We start from the raw sequence: 20,450 nt of genomic DNA, 5'->3' as shown, positions 1-20,450 counted from the left end.
TTTATTTATTTTTCTGCATGTACTATTACTCAGAATCACAGTCAAAAGGGAGCTGGCTGCCTTTAACTCTTTGTTTTAGCTGAGTCAAAGGCATTCTCTTTATTTGTGAAATTAGGGGAAACAGGAGTCAATTAATAAATCACACTAACAAATATGCAGGTCAGACCTTTGCTAATTACCTTAACTCCACCCAACTGTTTGAGAATATCATGTATGGAAAGACCGAGGGCTCTGCTAGTCCAAATGCACATGCCCTTTTCAGAGCCTGAAGAGCTACATGCAAGGGGCCACAGCACTCCCCTGAAATCCAAGTCTGGTGGAGGGGTACAGCTCTCCCAGGTGCCCAGAAGTGCTCTGGTCCCCAGGCTGAGGAAGGGGCAAGGCAGCAAGCAGCACCACTGGTTCTGAATTTCTACCTGGGTAGGTCTGTGCTGAGCCTAAATGCCTGTTTTCTATAGGGAAATTTTGCCTCTACACAAGCTGGTATCTAAAAGACTCTGCTGACATCTGGGGAGTGGGGCCTCAGCACGGTCAGACGGCAGCAGTGAGCCTCTGCGCGGCCCCAGTGGGTGACGATGTATTACAGTGCTACCTGCTGGGTAAGTCCAGATCATCCTTTCCTTATAAGAAACATAGGAGGACTGCTACAGTGAACTGAAACGCTCACAAATGACTAGCTGACCACCTTCAGTAATTTTTTTTTTTTTTCAGCAGAAAAGCAGCCTGTCCCTTGAAATTATTACTAATATTTCTATTACTGCACTGCTTAGAGGCAGAAGGTGAGCCAAGATCCCTGCTGTGCTAGAAGAATGTGGTGTACCTCTGTGCACTAGTCAATTTTTAAGGCTTAGATTAACTATGTTCAAGATAGCATCAATTAATGTATGATTTGCAGTGCAACTTCCAAGTGTTTTCTGTTGCACTTCAGTACTGTAATGTAAAATTAACCTGTTATTATAGATCTCTTACTGAGAACATGCACATTAGATAAGCTGGTGGCTCGTAACTGAGACATGCTATACCTTCGTTTAGCACTTCAACATGCAGAGGCTACACTAACAAAGCACTTTTGCTGGAAGAATGCAAGACATGCTTTGCTGCAAACTCCAACCTACAGCATGCAACATCTGTACTGGTGCAGACCTATTCAATCCGTTTAACTGGAACACACATGCCAACGGAAGTTAATTACTACAGCGCTCAACATTTGCACTAGTACAGATCCTGTTCAGAAATACACAACACTGTCCTTGGTCAAGTGTGCTCTACGTTGGTTTAAAGATTTTCAGACTTATAAAAATGTTGCAAGTTCAACAACAATTACTGCTTAAAACCACAAGCAGATATTGGTACAGAATTTCCCTACAGCAAAGTTACAGACTTTGAAATTCATCCTGGGTACATTACTGAAAGATGTTGTTTGGTATGTAATGGCTTAAAACAAACCCTGGATTCCACAGCATTTATAAACTTAAGCTTCAAGATGATGATCATCCAAATTTATTAAGCTACCATGTTTTTTTTTAATTAAACTAACCTGTGTTCAGTATACATAACTGTGCATGTGTTACATTAAAAATGGGAGTGCAGGTAGGTACTATGAGTCCTTTATTTGTACAATACACCGTTGAGTAGGCATGCAGACCTGCAGTCTGTGGCTAACCATCTCTCCTTGCTCAGAAGAGCTCGCGCTGGGAGGCCAGAGAAGTTCTCCCCTTCCCCTCTCAGCTGCGGGACCTGCAGCACAGCACAGCCAGAGTGGAACCAAAGTACCTCTAACTGCTCCCAGTAACTGAGCAAAGCCATGGCCAGCCCAACACCTGGGAAGCACCAAAGTGGTGTTGGGAATGCCCTGTTTCTTCCCCAAATCAGGGCTAAACATGGAGTGCCAGAACCAGTGCACACATCAAGCTAGACACTAGACCAAGGTAATCCATTTATTTTGGCATTTAAAACGACTGTTTTTAAACAAGCCTCTGAACTGCTTTATCAAGAAAACCTAAACCCCATTGTTTTCAACCAATTAATTCTTTATTGGATAGTCTGTACTGCAGCTTTTCCTGTGTCTTAAAAGTCCTTTTAGTCCTCATTTAACACTTCTTTTATTTGAGTAAATTCCTTATTCAGTGGTACTTTGTTTTTCTTACAACACTATAAAGTGTCAACATGAGTGTGGGGCAGGTATTTCCTCTTCATGAATGCTTGGTGTAATAAACCCTCAAAATTTTTAAATGCATTTTAATATACAGTTTGACCAGGGAAGAATTTTGGACAAATTAGGACCCTTGAAAACAGAAATCCACTGAGTAAGTTCTGGTAGGAGAGCTAAGGGAACAATACAGCACTGACTTCATGCTAGAAGGCGAGCTGCTTTGGTTCATATTTTTCCACTCTTAAATTCAGGCAGAAGAGGGTCAAAGTGTAGCATTTGCAGTTACAATCATTAATAAACTGCTCTAAGAAAAGGAACACTACTGGAATTTATAGCCTCGTGCAGCAGAAAGGATGTTCTTAGAGAAGATGTTTCAATCCAGTTTGGTAGACAGTGAGATTTTTTTTTTTTTTTTTTTTTTACAATAACAGAAAAAACAAGAGCACTAAGAGCAAGTAATACCAGCAGGCCATGTTCTGATGGGTGGTGCGCAAACCTCTCCGAAGGTCTACAGGCACCAGTGTACAGGTTTGGATCACTTCTGGAAGTGCCTCCAGCTACATGGGCACTGGAGGTGAGGATAATTCGGGTGACACAAGGCTGCAAGCCAGAGCACACCAGAAAGGGTAACAGGCTCTGGCTGTTGCAAGACTCCAAACAAGAAGTACCATCCTATTTCAGCAGCTATTGAAACCATGCACAGAACTGCAAGAACTGTAAATTTGGGTTTGCGCTGATGAAGCCTTCAACAAAAGCCTCCTCAAATAATCTCTCCTCTAGACAGTAAGCACCTCTAAGGGACAAAGTCGTTCCCTTAGCAATTGCTGAAGAGCAGATGGACAGAAAAAGCATGTGCAATAGGGATGACCACTTACAGGTGTCTGAATCACAGCCATGGTGCTGACGCACAGAAAGGGAAAAGATGATGATTTCAACTACGAGCTTTGAACCCTGACACTCGGGAGCTATGTCCCGGCTCTCAGATTGCTCCAACCAGATAAAGCCCTTTGAACTGTGTTACTTACTTGGACAGCATACTGGAGATTGCATCATTACGTGCTGAAGCAATGTAGAAAGCAACAGCCCCAGAAGCGAGCAGCAGCTCCTCTCCCCACGCGCCCTCCCCAGTCTTGTATGGGAGTGTGTCAGCAAATGAATTAGGCCTACTTAGAAAAAGTTACAGCAAACAATGGCTTCATGGGAAAAGCGTAACACAAAGCTGCTTCATCAAATTTATTCCATAATGCCCAGCCAGGGAAATGTTTAATGAATCTGAATGCTGGAGATCAGTATAAAGGAAAGAGTGCAGGAGCCAGAGGAGGCTGTCTGGCAAGTTACCTGTTGCTCTGAGAGCTGAAATGGCCTGTGGGATATTTAAGAAAAGGGAGCTCTCGCCTTTTTCCAGGTATCTCATTTGGGCAGCAAAACAAAAAAGACAGAAAGGCCCAATAAGAATGATACCCCAGAGCACGCAGTCTGCGATTTAACACACACACTTGAGCTCCAAATACATTCAGCCCCTGCAAGAGGTAAATGAAAAAAGAAATTACTTTGAAAACTTTTGTTGCAGGTACAGTGACGCATATCCCAATATGACATTTTCTCACATTGTCCTGAACTTGAACAAATGGCACTTTTCAATCCCTTAAAATTTTCCCCCATTCTCAATCTTACTAAGAGATGTAAGAAACTGGGTACTTAAATGCAGTGGCTGCTGCATAGCACATATTAAACCCCCACAAAAACACAAGTCCTAGGTGCACAGGAGTAGGAAAGGGTTTGTTGCTGAAATGCCAAGAGAGGGAAGGGTATGAAGAGAACAACAAAATATAGATGATGTTGTCTATTCAGGTATGAAATAAAGTTGTACTTACCAGAGAAACTGACTTCAGGTGTTACATGCACACTCCCCAAACCAGAGAGCAGAATTTAATCAAAGCGTAAGAAACCGGGTGTGGGTAAGGGGATCTATTTTTAAATGAAAGATGCCACGAATGAATACATTCTTTATTACTCATGATCATAAATAACAAGTGCACTTGTTCTGTTCCAGAGAGGACAGAAGTTCTGGTATAGGCAGAAAGCGATTGGCTAGCCCAATGATGTGAAAAGACTTGGAGACTTGCTCCTTGTCATCTGCTCCAGATCACCTGCCTACCAAGAGTACGGCAGAGAGGGTCACAGTTCAAGCAGCCGTGTATTTCTGTTCACGTCCTACATCTGGACTTTGAGCAAAGCTCTCATTCACAGGAGGCTACAGCAGATGGTTTAAGGGATGAGCAGGAAAACATTTATGTAGCTGGTACTGTGATTAGCTGAAATCTGTCCACTGCAGAGGGTTCCCCTGAGATGAAAACTATTACTTAAAGGCAACAGTAACTAGTCTGTTTTTTTTTTTTTTTTCTAGGAAGTCTTAATTTCTACTGCAGAAAGATACCAAGTTTTGTCTCACATAAATTGGTCAAAAAAATCTCCTGCCTCTCTGTCTTTACTGATTCCGATGTAATGTAACACAAATAAACCCATAAAAATTAATGAAATAAAATTGAAAAGAGGTTTTCAAACTGACACACAGAAGCAATTGCTGTGATCACTTATCTGCACACGCAGACTAGGTAAGCACGGTGTCAGTGTACAGAATACATCAAATTTGTACGTTACAGACAGACATATGTTTGCATGCATTCCTTCAGCATATATGGACATGTCAGCTTATGCACACCAGAAGGCCCAGAAATACTTTTCTTATGTGCATGCACGCCAGCAGCGTATGCACACAGGTTGCTATCAGAATGCAAAGCAGCAAAGAATCATTTACTGTAACAGATATATTTTGGCAGAAGAGCAGCTAATACATTTTGTGGTAGTTCATAGCTTACTTTTGCTAGATAAGCAGAGAACTCCCCAATTTCCCAATCAACCCCATATCACTTGCCATTCAATGCAAAACCTGCAAATGCTACTACTAAACTTCCAGAATCTGCTTCCTACTAATTTTTCATATGCTGTTACATACACAAAGCCTTAAATTGCAACAACTATACCGGCCTGTCAGCTGCACCTACAGCAGAATCACCATACAGCCCTTGGGGCTGGCTTCCCCAGCTTTGCTCCAGTCCTGGGAGGGAATGGTGCACGAGTTGTGGGCCTGGACCCTGCACTTGCTCCTCTTTACAGTCCCCTCACTAGTGCACTGACCATGCAACACAAGTCAGTTCTAGTCCATCTCGAGATTGCAGCATGCATCTGATCTCTTAGTAGGAATCCCAGCCTTGAGTGGAAAGGCACAATAGCACAATTGCTTTATTCTACATTCAAGTCACACATTGCACATCTTTTTCAGCTTTGAATCCAACTAGCCCATTTTGGTATGCACATTTTCAGCTTAAATTCTTTTTCCGATTCATCGAACAAAGGTCTTACAACATATCCCCTCCTGTCTGGCATGCAAAGTTTACACACGATGCTGCTAGGGGAGAATGCAGCACAGCTTCCAGCCTGTGCTGTTCCCAGGGCTGCCGAGTGCACGGAGCAGGGATGTTCTGCAGGCAACCAGCAGGGCCTGGGAGCAGGGCACAGCAGGCACTGCCTGCATGCAGACAGCCAAAACGGTTAAGCAGGAATTCTCTGGAGAGAAGGAAGACTGAGAAAAGAGCACCACAACTGCAATGACAGGACAGGCTGGAGCCAGGAACACCTTTTGAACATGCCAGCACCCAGCTGTGTACATGCAAGCCAGTCCCTTTTCTTACACACTGTGTGATGTGGTCCATGGCTAGCCAGACACAACCAGGAAAGACTGGGAGACCCCCAGTTATCTCCAGGTAGTGTTAGAGACCAGGTCGCACCAGGAAGGCCCCTGATGCAGAATGAGTCCGAGACAGTAGAGGGAGAAAAACATTTGCTCTGTCTCGTCACTTCTCTTCCTGCAACTCCTATCTTGTACCAGTTTCTTCCAATTCTGCTGCTTTTGAAAGTGTTTCACACCCTCAATAGAACTGTAGCATTTGGCTTTTGCTCAAAGACAGAGCAGGTGTGTCCACCATTCTGGTTAGCATGGGTCCCACGGCTTAGCCTGCTGTCCCACCACCCAAAGCATGTTGGGTGGTTGCAAGGCTGGCTCTGCACTTGCACGCCTCAGAGCTCAAGGATTCCTGCTGCAATGGGCTGCACTGCGTGGGCTGAGGAGCTGCAGCCCCTTGCTCAGGCCTATCTCCAGGCAGGAAGGAGGTCAGGACGCTGCCTGTCAGGGAGGGAAGGTGTGCTGTTGAGCCAGCCCCAGCCAGCTCTGGCCTGCAGCATACTGCACTACTAGCTGCTAAATGAAATGTCATCATTTGTCTGCAGCATTCATTACTGTCCCATGGATATAGTAACTGATCCTAAGATTAAAGATGGTTAAACATGCTAATTTTTTTTTTTTTGTATAAAAATAGACACTTAAACAGAGGAAGGTCAATTTATCAATAATCAGAATGACTTTTTTTTTTAGGTTACTTATGGTGAATTTTATTTTTCAAAAATAGATTATGTTTTTGCTTCAAGAGGCTTTTCACACCAGATATCCAACTGTAGACCAAGAATTACCAGCCCTAGTTATACACAAAGCAACAGGTTTGTAAAAACAAGTCATCTAGTCAGTCCACCATTACAAGAATACAAGCTATTTTTACATACTTCCTGCATTAGTTGCAAAGCACATTAACACGTGCTAAGACCTGGAGCTATAGTTTTCCAGGTAACACCTTCATGGCACTGGTGTATCTGCAATCACAAGTAACATTTTTCTCCATCAGGACAAGATCCATGAAAGCAGCACTTAAACAGTTAAAAAACATGTGGGCCTTTGTCCCCATTTGTGATAAATAATAGAAGAATTTTGCTTTCGCTAAAAGTAATTAAACAATTACTTTTATTGAATTAGGCTGAAGCTGTTATTAGTACAATGATACAAATTTTAAGAAAAGTAAAATAATTTACTAGTGGGAAAAGAGAAGAGAGGGGGGATTGATCAGAGGAAACACCAACCCAACAGCCCCCCCCTTTTCCTTTGAAATGCTCACCAGATGGTCCATATCAAAGGATGGTAACTCCTTTGCAATGGAATGGGAAAGAACATGATGGGCCCTCTCTGTTATCTCCTGTTCTTGAGATAAGAGAGGAACTGGAGCCACTGAGCCATAAAGACAAAGGAGCTACAAATTAGCCCAGACTTGAAGGACAAGGTGTACGTGACCACAAGACTGAGTTTGCGCAGAAATCAGGGTCAACGAGCGAACACAGTGAAGAAGACTACGAGCCTTCATCTGAAGACCCCTGCCCACGACCACCAGGGAGCACTGCGCAAGCGCGACGGGAGGAATTTGGGTTGGGGGGATATGTTAATGATTTCTCGGAACTAATTGTAATATTCCCTCCCTATCCTTAGAAGTAGTGATGCATATGTATTAGAGTAGATGAATATGTAACCATTTATACAATAAAAGGGAGCCCCTTTTGGCTCCAGGGCGCGCCATTGCGCCCAGCGCTGTATTCTTTGCTCCACTGACTTTGTCCCCAATAAAACTTTTTTTTATATATACGTGGGCTTGTTTCTCACAATTGGGGGCTCGTCCGGGATGACAGAAGCCTCGCCGCCGTGGGGCTAGAGGGTCCTGAACGGAAGGCGCGCCCCGCTGAGTTCAGCGGTCTCTTCGGTTCCCTCCGGCGCCATCGGAGGTTGACGGTGACGATCCCGGCGGGGGACTCGTGGACCAAAGAGGGGGTTAGGGCTCCCTGGAGACCGCGGCAGCCATTAAACCTTGTGCACAAGATCCGGGCAACGAAAAGGGGACTGTAAGTAGTGTCCGGATGGCGGGATAGGGGGAGGACTGAAAGGTGTGTGTGTGAGACGCGAGGCGCCAGGTCGCACTTGCGAAGCGATTGTGGAGTCTTTCTAACCGCGGTTCCGTGCTCCCGCGAGGGGGACGGCCGGTGAAGAGACGAAGCGAGTGAAAAGGAGTGAACGGCTCCCCCGGGAGGAAAGGGGAAACAAGATACTTCAGTTAGTCTGGTTGAGTGAACAAGAAACTGGGAGCTAGGCAGTTGAGTTTCCCGGTATTGGGAAACAAAATACTCCAGTTAGTCTGGTTGAGTGAACAAGAAACTGGGAGCTAGATAGTTGAGTTCCCCGGGATTGGGAAACAAGATACTCCAGTTAGTCTGGTTGAGTGAACAAGAAACTAGGAGCTAGATAGTTGAGTTCCCCGGGATTGGGAAACAAGATACTTCAGTTAGTCTAGTTGAGTGAACAAGAAACTAGGAGCTAGGCAGTTGAGTTTCCAGGGTAATAGGGAGCCAAAGATTGCCATTTCCCATACAGTCCATTAGGGAAAGGCTGGGAAAAAAAAAAAAAATAATAATAAAATATATATATATATTTATATATATATATATATATATATATGTGTGTGTGTATATATATATAAATTGGGATTATAGCCCATGTACCAGAGGGAAGAGTAAGATCAAGATGGCAAATTATTGTATGTTCGAATGGACTAAAGGACCTATCAGGGAAGATTCGGTGAATTGGCCAAAATATGGATCAGAAGAGGATTGGATTTGTCAAGCTCTTAATATTTATGTTAATTCAAAGGAACCATTTAATCAAGAAGAAAGTGAATATGCCTCATGTTGGAGGGGGTCGCAGAGATTTGGGATTTTTTTAATTGAAGCAGGAGGAGCAGGTTGAAGAAGGTGAAAGGGAAAGGAAGGAAAAGAGATGGGACCCTTTGGATAATTTACCCCCCCCATATAACCTGGCACACCTAGGAAATCAAGGGGTGCAGCAGGAAGATGCGGGTGAGGAGGCCCCTGTTGTTAATATCAGACCTGAAACCGGGCAGCAACGAAGGGGGGGGGGGAAATCGTTTAAGGGAGCACGGGGCGGCTAGGGTTAATCCCTTGCGGGGAAGTCCCAGCGGCAGGAATTCAAGGGGGGATGGGATTTGTGGATGTGCCGCTCACTAATGTAGAAGTGAGGGCGTATAAGAATGAATTTAGGAGGTTTTTAGAGGACCCTGTGGGGCTGTCAGAGAAGATTGATCAATTTTTGGGACCCAGTATATATATACATGGGAGGAGATGCAGTCGATTACGGGAATTTTTTTTCTCTCCTGAGGAAAGACAGATGATCAGAACGGTTGGAATGTGGATATGGGAGAGAGAAAATCAGCAGGGGATACCCGGGGAAAGGAAACTCCCTGTAACCCCTCTGCAGTGGAATCAGAATGAACAAGAGCGGAGGAGAGATATGAGTGACTCTAGGTCATTATAATAAGTGTCTGGAGGAACTCCTGAGAGAAGCACAGAAAGTAGATATTAGGAAGGATGAAGAAAAGGCTAAAACTAAAGCTAAAATTATGATAACTGCACAAGAAGCTGTTAGAAATAAACACAAGAAATCTCAGACGGGAAATCACAATTTGAAACAGGCAAGGGAATGAAAGGGAAGGTGGAACCAAGAGGCACCACTGGCTAGGGAAATCACAAGGGAATGTTTTTATTGTGGGGAGGGGGGGGCATTATAAACAAGAATGCCCCCAGAGAATACGGGACCTGTTGGTGTTTGAAGTAACCCAACAGGATGAGGGTGGTAATCACTAGGGGTGTCAGGGGCTCTACCTCCTGGGGGATATACCAACAGAAGAGCCCTTGATAAATTTGAAATTAAGACCCCAGGAGGAAGATTATGTAAAAGATACAACTTGGGCTGTAGGGGTTAAAGGTGAAGGGGTTTTCGGTCCCAGTTATAACGAATGTGTTAATACAGGGGGAGGATCAATATGCTGTTAATGATCTGTTAATGCCAGGGGTAGGATGTAATTTGCTGGGTAGAGATTTACAAGTGCAATTAGGAATAGGTGTGGTACTGGATGAAGGAAAACTAGTGGTTAAATTACTAGAATTATGGGAGGAGAATCGGGGAGGATATTTAGGAACCAGAGCGTAACTGTTTGGATTTTATAAATTATCAAACGAAAATAAGAAAAGATCTGTTAAATAAACCTTTGCCCTATAGAGAAAAACTATTTATTGGTGGGTCCTCTCGATGCCTAGAAGGAAAAATATTGGGTTATGTAATTATCGAGAGGCAGAAGATGGAAGTGTTTGAAAAGGGGAAGTTACCTGCTGGGTGGTTAGCACAAGTCTGTGAACTCTATGCCCTAAAACAGACATTGGTATATTTGAGAGATAAGGAAGGGACAGTGTACACAGACTCAAAGTATGCATTTGGAGTGGTCCACACATTTGGAAAAATATGGGAAGAAAGAGGGCTTATAAATACAAAAGGGAAGGAGCTAGTACATGAGCGGCTGATCAGAGAAGTTTTAGAAGCCCTGAAGCTCCCCACAGAAATTGCAATTGTGCATGTGAAAGGACATCAGAGGGGAGCATCAATGGAAATAAGGGGGAATAATTTAGCAGATTAAGTAGCCAGAGAAGCAGCTACAGAATCATCATTGGTAGTTTTATTGGTAATAATACCAGGGGATTATGAGAATTTAGCCCCAAATTTCACAGAACAAGAAAAGGATATACTTAAAAATAAGGGGGGAAAAGATTCAGAAGGAAAATGGACTTTAGCAGATGGAAGGCAGATGTTAAATAAAACGAGATCATGAGAAATTCTGTCATTAATACATCAGAAAATACATTGGGGAACGCAATCACTTTGTGATCATTTCCTTAGACAATATGGGTGTATAGGAATATATATATGGTGGCTAAATAACTAGTTGATCGATGTTTGATTTGTTAAAAAGTGAACAAAAAGGTAATGAGATAAAAAAAAAAAAAAAAAAAAAAAGGGGTGGCTGGGGAACAGGAGCTAGCCATACAAAGCCTCCAGGTAGACTTAACAGAGCTACCTTAAATACAAAGGTGGAAGTATTTGTTGGTATTAGTGGCTCACTTAACTCATTGGGTGGAAGCAATCCCCCACACCAAGGGCAATGGCAAGCATGGTATCCAAGGTGTTACTGGAAAACATTATCCCCAGATATGGATTAATAGAAAGAATAGACTTGGGCGGAGGAACACATTTCATTTTAAAAATTATATACAACAGCTATCTGAAGCCTTAGGGATCGAATGGGCATGGCACACCCCATGGCATCCTCGGAGTTCTGGAAGAGGAGAAAGAATGAATCAAACTTCAAAACAAACCTTGACTAAGTTAATGATTGAGACTCAGATGTCTTGGATTAAATGCCTGCCATTGGCCTTATTAAGGATCAATACTCAGCCACGAACAGATCTGGGTATTTCTCCCTATGAAATGATGCTTGGATTACCATGTATGAGTAATGACAGGGATATTGTCATCCCTGAAGTAGGAGATCAATATGTAAGAAAGTATGTAATAAGAATTGGTAACACTTTAATGAAATTAAGAAAGAAAGGACTTCTGCCTCAAAAGCACTATTGGCTTTTAATATCCACAATGTAAAACCACGTGATTGGGTATTGATAAAAGTGTGGAAAGATTAATCATTAACTCCCGAGTGGGAAGGTCCATTTCAGGTGCTGCTGACCACCGAGACAGCGATCCGAACAAAAGAAAAGGGGTGGACTCTTGCCTCCTGAGGAAAAGGACCGGTGGAAAAGCCTCAGGAGTGGACTGTGGTACCATCAACTGACCAACTACAAGTCACCCTCAAAGGACTAAGTAAATTCATCAGGAGGGGATTGAATGACTCTTAACCAGTGGTTTGACTGGGTTTTTAACTGGGTTCAGAGGTAACACTGCGAAAATTTACTTATTCATTTGCTTACTTGCTGTATAAGGAAACAAAAACAAAAAACAAACAAACAAACAAAAAAAAAAAAAAAACTGTCAGGGAAAAGCTGGCGTTTACTGAGCATTAACTGACAGACATGTTACAGAGTGGCTTTTGGTAACAGATTATGAGCATTTTGGATTCAATTAGGCATTGCTAGAAAATCAATCTAATAGGGTAATACCTTGTCTCGAGTGTATGTATGGATGTCATGAAGCGTGGGTTTTGTGTGAATGTGAAATGTGTTACCGGACGTGGTATTTCTTGCAGATGAAGAAATTGTCTTATAACTGTATAGGGAAGGGGCATGAACTCCCTGAGAGTTGATGGGAGGACACTATCAGGAAGTGCCAAAAATTTTGCTTTGCTTAAAAACAAAGGAAGTGGCTACAAAGGAGCTGCACTTGAATTGACTAACTCTTAACACATGGATTCGTTAAATAGTAGAGGGCAAGACCGGGTTAACCTCTGTGCTCGCCACCAGGAAGACTTGTATCTCAGCTGTGGGCTGCAACCCCATAGGCATGAGAGGTGGGAGCATATGTTATACCGGACCTCTGCTAATCATCCTGGTATGGTTTGCTTTAATAGTGGCAAATTTGTGCAGCAAGTGCTTTACTGTTATGTCCAACATCAGAGTGGCTTTGCTTTCCCAAAGACAGAAGGGTGGATGGAGATATTTTTAGTGGGAAGAAGAGAATCCAAGTAAAAGATGTGACAGAAGTAAAACAGCCAGTACCAAAACCGCCGAAAATACCTATAACAGAATTTTCGACATGGTTAACCAAAGGAGATGGTGGTTTACATAAGCAGATACAACTACATGGGCACTTGAAAGAGGAACATTTACAAGGGCAAAAGATATGTAGTAAAAAGGCAAACAAAGTGAGGGCTACCAACATCAAGGCTGCACAATAAATTGCTGCCCATGCATAAGCACGCTCCATTGTTTTCACGGTATCGGAGGTACAAGAGTGAGAGCGCAAGTGGTGAACCTGCCTGGTCTGTAGGGATCAGGAGTCAGGGTCCACATACGCAGCAGGAAAATGGATTTCCACGCCCCCAGTCCAAAGCGCATGTGTTGTTGGAGGGTCTCGAAAGTTCGGCTATACCCGGATGGCAAAAACAACTGCCAGGCCCGCCCAGATCTAGGCAGCACAGGCATTCTGGGTGGAAGAGAAACTTCCGCTCATTGCGCACTTGGACCTTCCTCGGTCAAGCCGCTAGCCTGGGGCTGGACTATCCCACTATTCTTACTGATCCCACTGGATTGCAATCTTGGGAAGATGGGAGTAGGGGACGATCCCGTGTGCGCCGGCCTGCTGTTGGGATTTTTCATTATATTGGTGGTGACTGTCGTTGCCATCGTGGTATGCGAGGGAATGTCTCGTGGCTGGTGTCGGAGAAGATCACCTCCTCCACCCAATCCTCCAAGATCACGAAGACAACTAAGACGCCCTCGAAACCTTGATGAGGTGATGGAAACAGACTTATAGTTCAAAGAAGAAAATGTTATTGATCAGAGGAGTTACCACGCGGCGCGTGACTGTTGTTCTTGGACTCTTTCTATCTTTCTATCGCTATCGCCCCCGTGAGTAAGGGTAACAAGACATCGAAGGACAACATCCAAAGGACAGTGCTGATATCTTTGGTTCTTACTTTTTCTCTTTCTGATTGTGTCGTGTGGGACTTTGCTGGATTGTTATACAGTTAATTATTTCAGGTTCTTGTTTGTTAATAAATTGTTGATTATTGTTTACAGAGTGTCTGATAGTACGGTTGACTGTGCAGTTTGGCACACAGCTCGAATTTTGCTTAACGCCAACAGGTGAAACAGTAGTAGCAAATTGCATGTTGGTCACAACATGTTGGATTAACTGAACAAAGCAAGGAATAAATAACACACGGCAAAAACATTAAGGCAACAACTGCACATAGCAGATAGAATAAGAGCTGTTTTACCTATGGTGCTCTGAAAACACCCTCAATGTTAGACTCAGAATGGTGGGATGATCTATTAGGAGCTTCCTGGTGGAAAAGATTGAATTTTTCTTCCTTTTGTGCCGTCGCGGGCTTACTATTTTTACCATGTTTAATACCTTGCTTTATACAGCTAATATCTCATGTTATTGAGGGGATGCAAATAACAGCAATACCAGTAAACCCTGAGATGGCAGCAGTGGCTGGTGCCCACAAAGTTATGATATTAAGAAAAGAATGAGACTAAGTGTTAGTAAGCTCAAGCAAAATATGGTATTAAAAAAAAAAAAAAAGGGTGGATTGTGATAAATAATAGAAGAATTTTGCTTTCGCTAAAAGTAATTAAACAATTACTTTTATTGAATTAGGCTGAAGCTGTTATTAGTACAATGATACAAATTTTAAGAAAAGTAAAATAATTTACTAGTGGGAAAAGAGAAGAGAGGGGGGATTGATCAGAGGAAACACCAACCCAACAGCCCCCCCCTTTTCCTTTGAAATGCTCACCAGATGGTCCATATCAAAGGATGGTAACTCCTTTGCAATGGAATGGGAAAGAACATGATGGGCCCTCTCTGTTATCTCCTGTTCTTGAGATAAGAGAGGAACTGGAGCCACTGAGCCATAAAGACAAAGGAGCTACAAATTAGCCCAGACTTGAAGGACAAGGTGTACGTGACCACAAGACTGAGTTTGCGCAGAAATCAGGGTCAACGAGCGAACACAGTGAAGAAGACTACGAGCCTTCATCTGAAGACCCCTGCCCACGACCACCAGGGAGCACTGCGCAAGCGCGACGGGAGGAATTTGGGTTGGGGGGATATGTTAATGATTTCTCGGAACTAATTGTAATATTCCCTCCCTATCCTTAGAAGTAGTGATGCATATGTATTAGAGTAGATGAATATGTAACCATTTATACAATAAAAGGGAGCCCCTTTTGGCTCCAGGGCGCGCCATTGCGCCCAGCGCTGTATTCTTTGCTCCACTGACTTTGTCCCCAATAAAACTTTTTTTTATATATACGTGGGCTTGTTTCTCACACCATTTCATCCAGTTCTTTCTTCATTTGACCTTAGTAAGGAACCCAAATTGTTACTTGTAAAAAACTGAGACTATGCAACTAAAAATGGGAACAGAGAAGTCATAGTTTGGAAAGAAATGTCATTAGCTATTGCTTCTTTTTTAGGCTCAATAGTTAAACACATAGCAATGCCTCCAGCAGGTTTAAGCCCAATTCACACTCTCACTCCTAAGTCATAAAAATCATTGCTGCAATTCAAAGTCTGTAAAACTTCATGATCAACAATTCAGTTTTCTTTACTGAATGCTACATGTATGCAGAAATCCAGGTCATTCCTCCCTCTGCCTCTCCTCGCTTGTAATAAGTAATAAACACACAAATGGTATTCTTTCTGACTGCAGTTTTTGACAAAGAATAACTCTGCTGCCCTATGACATCTCACATGCAAGATGGCACCGAGCAGTCCTGCTGCCAACTCGAGCATGTGCCTTGAAAGCCACAGCATTCCCTGCCCGCACAGGGACTGTGTACTCCCACCTTGCTGTTGGGTAGCAAACCAATCCCCTAATGCGACTGAGCACTTCATGCTGAGGATGAGACTCCCAACAGAAGCTCACTTGGCACTTACTATACCACAGTTATAACATCTTCATCTTCGTTTCAGAGTTTTTTGTTTTCATTCCCACTATGTACATTAACAGCTCAGTGTCTAACCACCTTAGGGGAGTAAAAGGCAGTGTGAAGAGCTCTTCTGCTTCTCTCTGGCTCAGGCAGAAACAAATACCCATCTAGAACAGCACACATTTGTACTGCAGCTTCCTATGATCTAGCCTAAACGCTGTTGCAGTCCCATGACAAAGGACATTGTTACTTGAGTGTGTGTGAGTGCACACCCCTGTCAAGTTCCAAAATCTACTAACAGCCATTTTGGATACTGAAAAAGTACCTCACCAACAATGCCGCCTAAGCATGCCCATGATGAATATACATGTCCTTTTTCACACATTCATGCATTGGTAACATCTACTGCAGAGCTCTGTCCTGTTATAAAAGCAGCAGTGTTAGTCATTGCAGTAGGGTTAGTTTATATAGATTCTGTTTTATATAATCAATGGAGGTGAAACTTACTGGCGTATCTTGGCTGCAGCCCCATGCAAGCAAGCAGAAAGCAAAAATATTTAAAATGGAAGAGAGGAACTGGCTAGCAGGCAGCTACACTCACCCTTTTGTACAGCCTATGGTCCACCAGTGGGCTTCAGATTGCAAAACAATACCAAAGAGCTATTAGCACACACATGGCAATAACCGTACCTTACCAAGAGCTTCACTTCAGGGAGGAGGAGACAACACTTCTGCTTGCCTGGAGAGAAAGAACCCTTCCCACTCCTGCCTACTGGACTCCTCCTCTTTACCAGACCAGGCAAGAGCAGTCCTGTGTTTAGGTGTTTTAAGGCAGGAAGTAATAAGCAAGTAAAATAAACCCAATACTGTCATCCCCATGGCATTTCTAGCTGCACCATGCCTTCCCTTGGCAGCTGTTTCTGTTTTCTATCACATTCCAAATGCTACTCCATAAAAACACTGCAGATCACAATCACAGCCTAGCAATGGTGTAGATACCTCTCCAAAGAGTAAAACTTTCCTAAGAATCAGAGAAATAATAGGAAATAGGAGGTTACCTTCCCAGTGAAAGCTGGCTGTATGGACCACATATGGATTCAGCTCAACAAACCCAAACCCACTTTGGAGGTCTCGCATTTCCTTGTGGCTCTAGATATGTCATATCTGGGGATCAGTAAGTAGGGGGAGTCTCTCCAAAACCATTAAATATACAAACTCTTGATTCTGCCTCTCACAGGACAGTGTGACAGGAGACAGCTCAACTTACACTAGGTATAATGGCAAGTTTTAGGTTAAAAGTTAGTCACAAGTGCCAGCCAAAAGGTCTGGGCACCATGGGAAGACAGGCGAAGCTTTCCTGGGAGGCCAGGAAGTTTCTGTGTCTCATTCTCAACAAACAACACTTCTGTGACAAGTTATGTTGACACTATGTTATGGCTGATGCATGTTTTTCATCAGGTTTTTGAGAATATGACAACAGATGAATACTTTTTTTTTTCCCCCAAAGTCAAAAGGAAACAATACATGTCTGACCATCAGAATGACTGCTGCTGATGAATGACCACTTCTGTCTCCATGACACCTGATAATATTCCATTACTAGAACTCCAATATCTTCTCTAAGAATACATTTAACCAAAACTTACATTTATTTTCTGATTTTCATTAATATCTACACATCCATTACTGAGAGAGCTCCAACCCCACAACCTCCCTCATTAACTCTCTCAAAACATCTGAAATACCATCTGATCATGCAACAAGCGTAACTTCAGGAGATCAGAAAACACAAGACCAACATGCCTATGCACCCTAGATCCTCAAGCTGATAGGAATCACGTCTGCACTACACTAAGCCTTTGTGCCAAAAAGCTAATAAGCAAAATAAGACAAGACAACCGTTTAAGCTGTTCTGAATGCTAGCAGAGAAAGAGTTCTCATAATTGGCTTTGATCCATTTAAAATAGGAAAAAACCAACCAACTAGATGGTTGCCAAGGGAAAGCCTGAGTAAATCTTGCCTAAAGGCTACAGAATAAGCTTTTAATAAGGAGTCATATATTAGCCCAGCAACAGAATCTCCTTGCAGACAAAAACCTATATTAAACAGTTTCATTTTTTTAAGGTTGAATTTCTGAACTTTTAAGAATTTACTGCCTTTTCATTTAGCTCACTATCCTTAGACAGGCTGCAAGTGGCTTTTACAGCCTCCTCTCCCACCTCTATCAGATGACAGAAATCTGCTACAAGATCCTGTTTCTTTGATGTTCCTGTATATGCTCTCTTTTCTCTCACTCCTTCAGATTTTCCCAAAATATCTGTCATTTCTATCCCTTGTACTGACAAGGCACTCTGGTTTAACAAGTGGCTCCACAGTGCCATTTTTATGCTACAGAGCATTAAATAACATTAGATGATAGTTGTTACGGCTTGCTCCTGGATGTTCAGAAGCTTGGATGGCTGAAATATTTCTTTACGGAGCCTGGGTCTTTCTTAATTTCTTGTTTATAGCAGCAGTGTGCTAATTTTGAGCATTTCAAGAGGAGTCTGTAATAGGATTCCAACAAGCAGTACTCCTGAAACAGTGTGTGGGGCTGTTAGCCTAAGTACCAGTCACATCAGCAGCAGCTGTATCCTGTGTGAGCATTACACAGGACACACAGTAGACTGACTGGATATAATTAGGAGGCTTGGATAGAGGTGGTTTTAACCTTACTTAACATCCTAAAGTTTTATTATTCTCTCCTTAGAAAGAGGTAAGCAAGAAAAGTCAAACAGTGAGGAATAAATCTAACTGTTAAGACACAGGAAAGAAAATTCAGAAAAGCTTGAAGAAGAGCAGATGAGAAGGAAGCAATTCTCTCATCTTCTACCTGGTACCCCAGTATAACATGCACCACGAACAGGGCAACTCAAAAAGGGGGTTGCATAGCCAAGCTCGGGAAGGAACGAGTGCGGGTGGTCTTGCCAGGATATGGCTGTGCTGGGGAAAGCGTGTGGATCCTCCCTTGGGGCAGGGGGGTGAGGAAGCAAATGGGTCAGTTTGAGTCAGTTGAAATGCTGAAGCAAGTGAAGCTCTGTTTTAATAAGTAAATCTGTATCATTTCCACATGTGTTACACAGTAAAAGACTTCTATTTGTTTGTCTTCCAAATCCTGTGTGGTAATAAAGCTCTAAGAACCTGATTTGTGTGTTGTTCTTCACTGAGCACAAACAAGCATAGGGACAAGATCTCTCTGTACGGTACCGGCAGCCAGGAGAGTCTAACGGTCCGTGAGACACTCCTGCAGTGTGATCCCAGGAACACAGATGCAGCCTAAGTGCACAGAGCACGCAGTGTTTTGGAAAACATCTTTCTTTGCAACTGCTTGTCAGAGCTTTTTTAGCAAGCAGGAGGAATACGGGGAAAGAGGCCCAAACTTGTCACATTTCCAAACAGTTCTGTAAATCTAGTAGGCTGGTAAATTCATGTCTTTTTCAAGCAGATTCTAAATGCTGGTTTTGTCATTTTGGTAAGTCTTGCTTTTACTTTTAGCATTTGCCAATGCCAGAATGCTCCTGGTTAAAATTTGTGTCAATTATTAACATTAGTTACACTAACACAGTTTTAAACCCTTACGTTTGCTTGGAGAAAGTACATGACCACAAATGTGTGACCATTTTTATTTCAGAAGTAAAAGCAAGGCAGTTTTGAAACACAGTTAACATCTTCAGTGAAAATCGGTTACTTTTTTCTTTTGTTGCATCCTAGCCAAGAACCATGGACTAATTCCCAAGTAACCACAACTGCTAACAAAGTGCCTATGGACATCGACAGGACTGCACTGTTGCAGAATTCAAGTACTGTGCAGTGTGACATAAGCCAGAGGAAGCCTACTGACAGTGGATCCGCCCCCCAGCTTCTTCATTTTTATTTCCTGTCTATAAATAACCAAGACCTAAGCCCATCTCCCAGAAATGCACAGCAGCAGCGATCATGCTTGCCGAAGAGAGAGATTGACTCAGGCAAAGGGAACGGTCTTGCCTGCAAAATTCAGTGACGCAAATGAGTAGGGTCTCACTCTGCAAAGGAAACAGGAGATGCTGAGACAGAGGAAGGTGATGAGCTGAAGGCAAGAAAAACTGCTGGAATCACAGGCGTTTTAAGCCCTGGAGAGACTAGGTTACTTGACAGCTGGAGACTTAACTGAGCATGATTGAAGTGCATGGTGCATCCTGGACACTGGTGGGAAACCAAGGGATACAGCTAGTCATGAGGTATTCTCTGGACTTGTGTGTGAGAGTTGGCTGTAAGAGTCTCTGGCAGATTGACCCCAGAACCTTCGTGGATGGAAATGGGCACATGGCTTTCCCAGGGACTGCCTGGATCTCAAGCACACCTGAGAGGATACAGAAGTTCTGAGCCTCTGCCTGCTTCAGCAGGACATGCTGCCCAACAAACACAACAAAACAAACCTTTTAGTCTCTTCCACGTGCCCTGATGAGCTCAAAAAAGCACTTGTGCTTCTTCATGAATAACCGCAGCTGTTTCAATGCATTTGGAATTGGCCTGCAAACTATAAAGCCCTCTTTCTTGTCCACACATGTTACCTTGAACTGAACCTGCAGGTTAAGATGTCCTTCCACAACACGAGCCACACTGATCTCCTGCAAACTGCAGCTCTGAAATCTTACAAAAAGGACCAAGTCTGTTTCTAAAATCAAGTTTATCACAGGCACCTCTACCTCTCAGAGCTCTCTTTGTTCAAACACCACTGGGCTGAACTAGACATGCTTCAAAATGCATCAGGTCTAACCAGCTCCTGCGTGGATGAAATGCATGTGTTGTGAGAATGGAGGGAACAGAGTCA

The 20,450-nt window shown here is 43.1% G+C and overlaps 1 protein-coding gene across 10 annotated transcripts in view; it reads right to left on the bottom strand.

Annotated features, from left to right (window-relative positions):
- Nucleotides 1-20,450, bottom strand: part of CAMTA1 (calmodulin binding transcription activator 1) — a 324,174-nt gene that overhangs the window by 4,975 nt on the left and 298,749 nt on the right. For 6 of the 10 annotated variants that reach the window (XM_032993178.2, XM_032993179.2, XM_042794324.1 and 3 more), the window contains 2 exons: nucleotides 16,203-16,233; nucleotides 3,491-3,672 (listed from right to left, as the gene is read on the bottom strand). The exons of 2 other annotated variants lie outside the window; for them this stretch is intronic. In XM_032993178.2, coding sequence (XP_032849069.1) covers nucleotides 3,491-3,672; nucleotides 16,203-16,233 — 213 coding nt within the window. The remainder of the gene's footprint in view (nucleotides 1-3,490; nucleotides 3,673-16,202; nucleotides 16,234-20,450) is intronic. 2 more of the 10 variants (XM_032993182.2, XM_042794327.1) reach the window with 2 other exon arrangements.

This window comes from Tyto alba, unplaced genomic scaffold (genome assembly GCF_018691265.1).
Source record: "Tyto alba isolate M040663 unplaced genomic scaffold, T.alba_DEE_v4.0 Super-Scaffold_20000042, whole genome shotgun sequence".
Lineage (NCBI taxonomy): Eukaryota > Metazoa > Chordata > Aves > Strigiformes > Tytonidae > Tyto > Tyto alba.
Note: the sequence above shows the minus strand (reverse complement) of the source record. Positions and strands in the feature narration are given on the sequence as shown.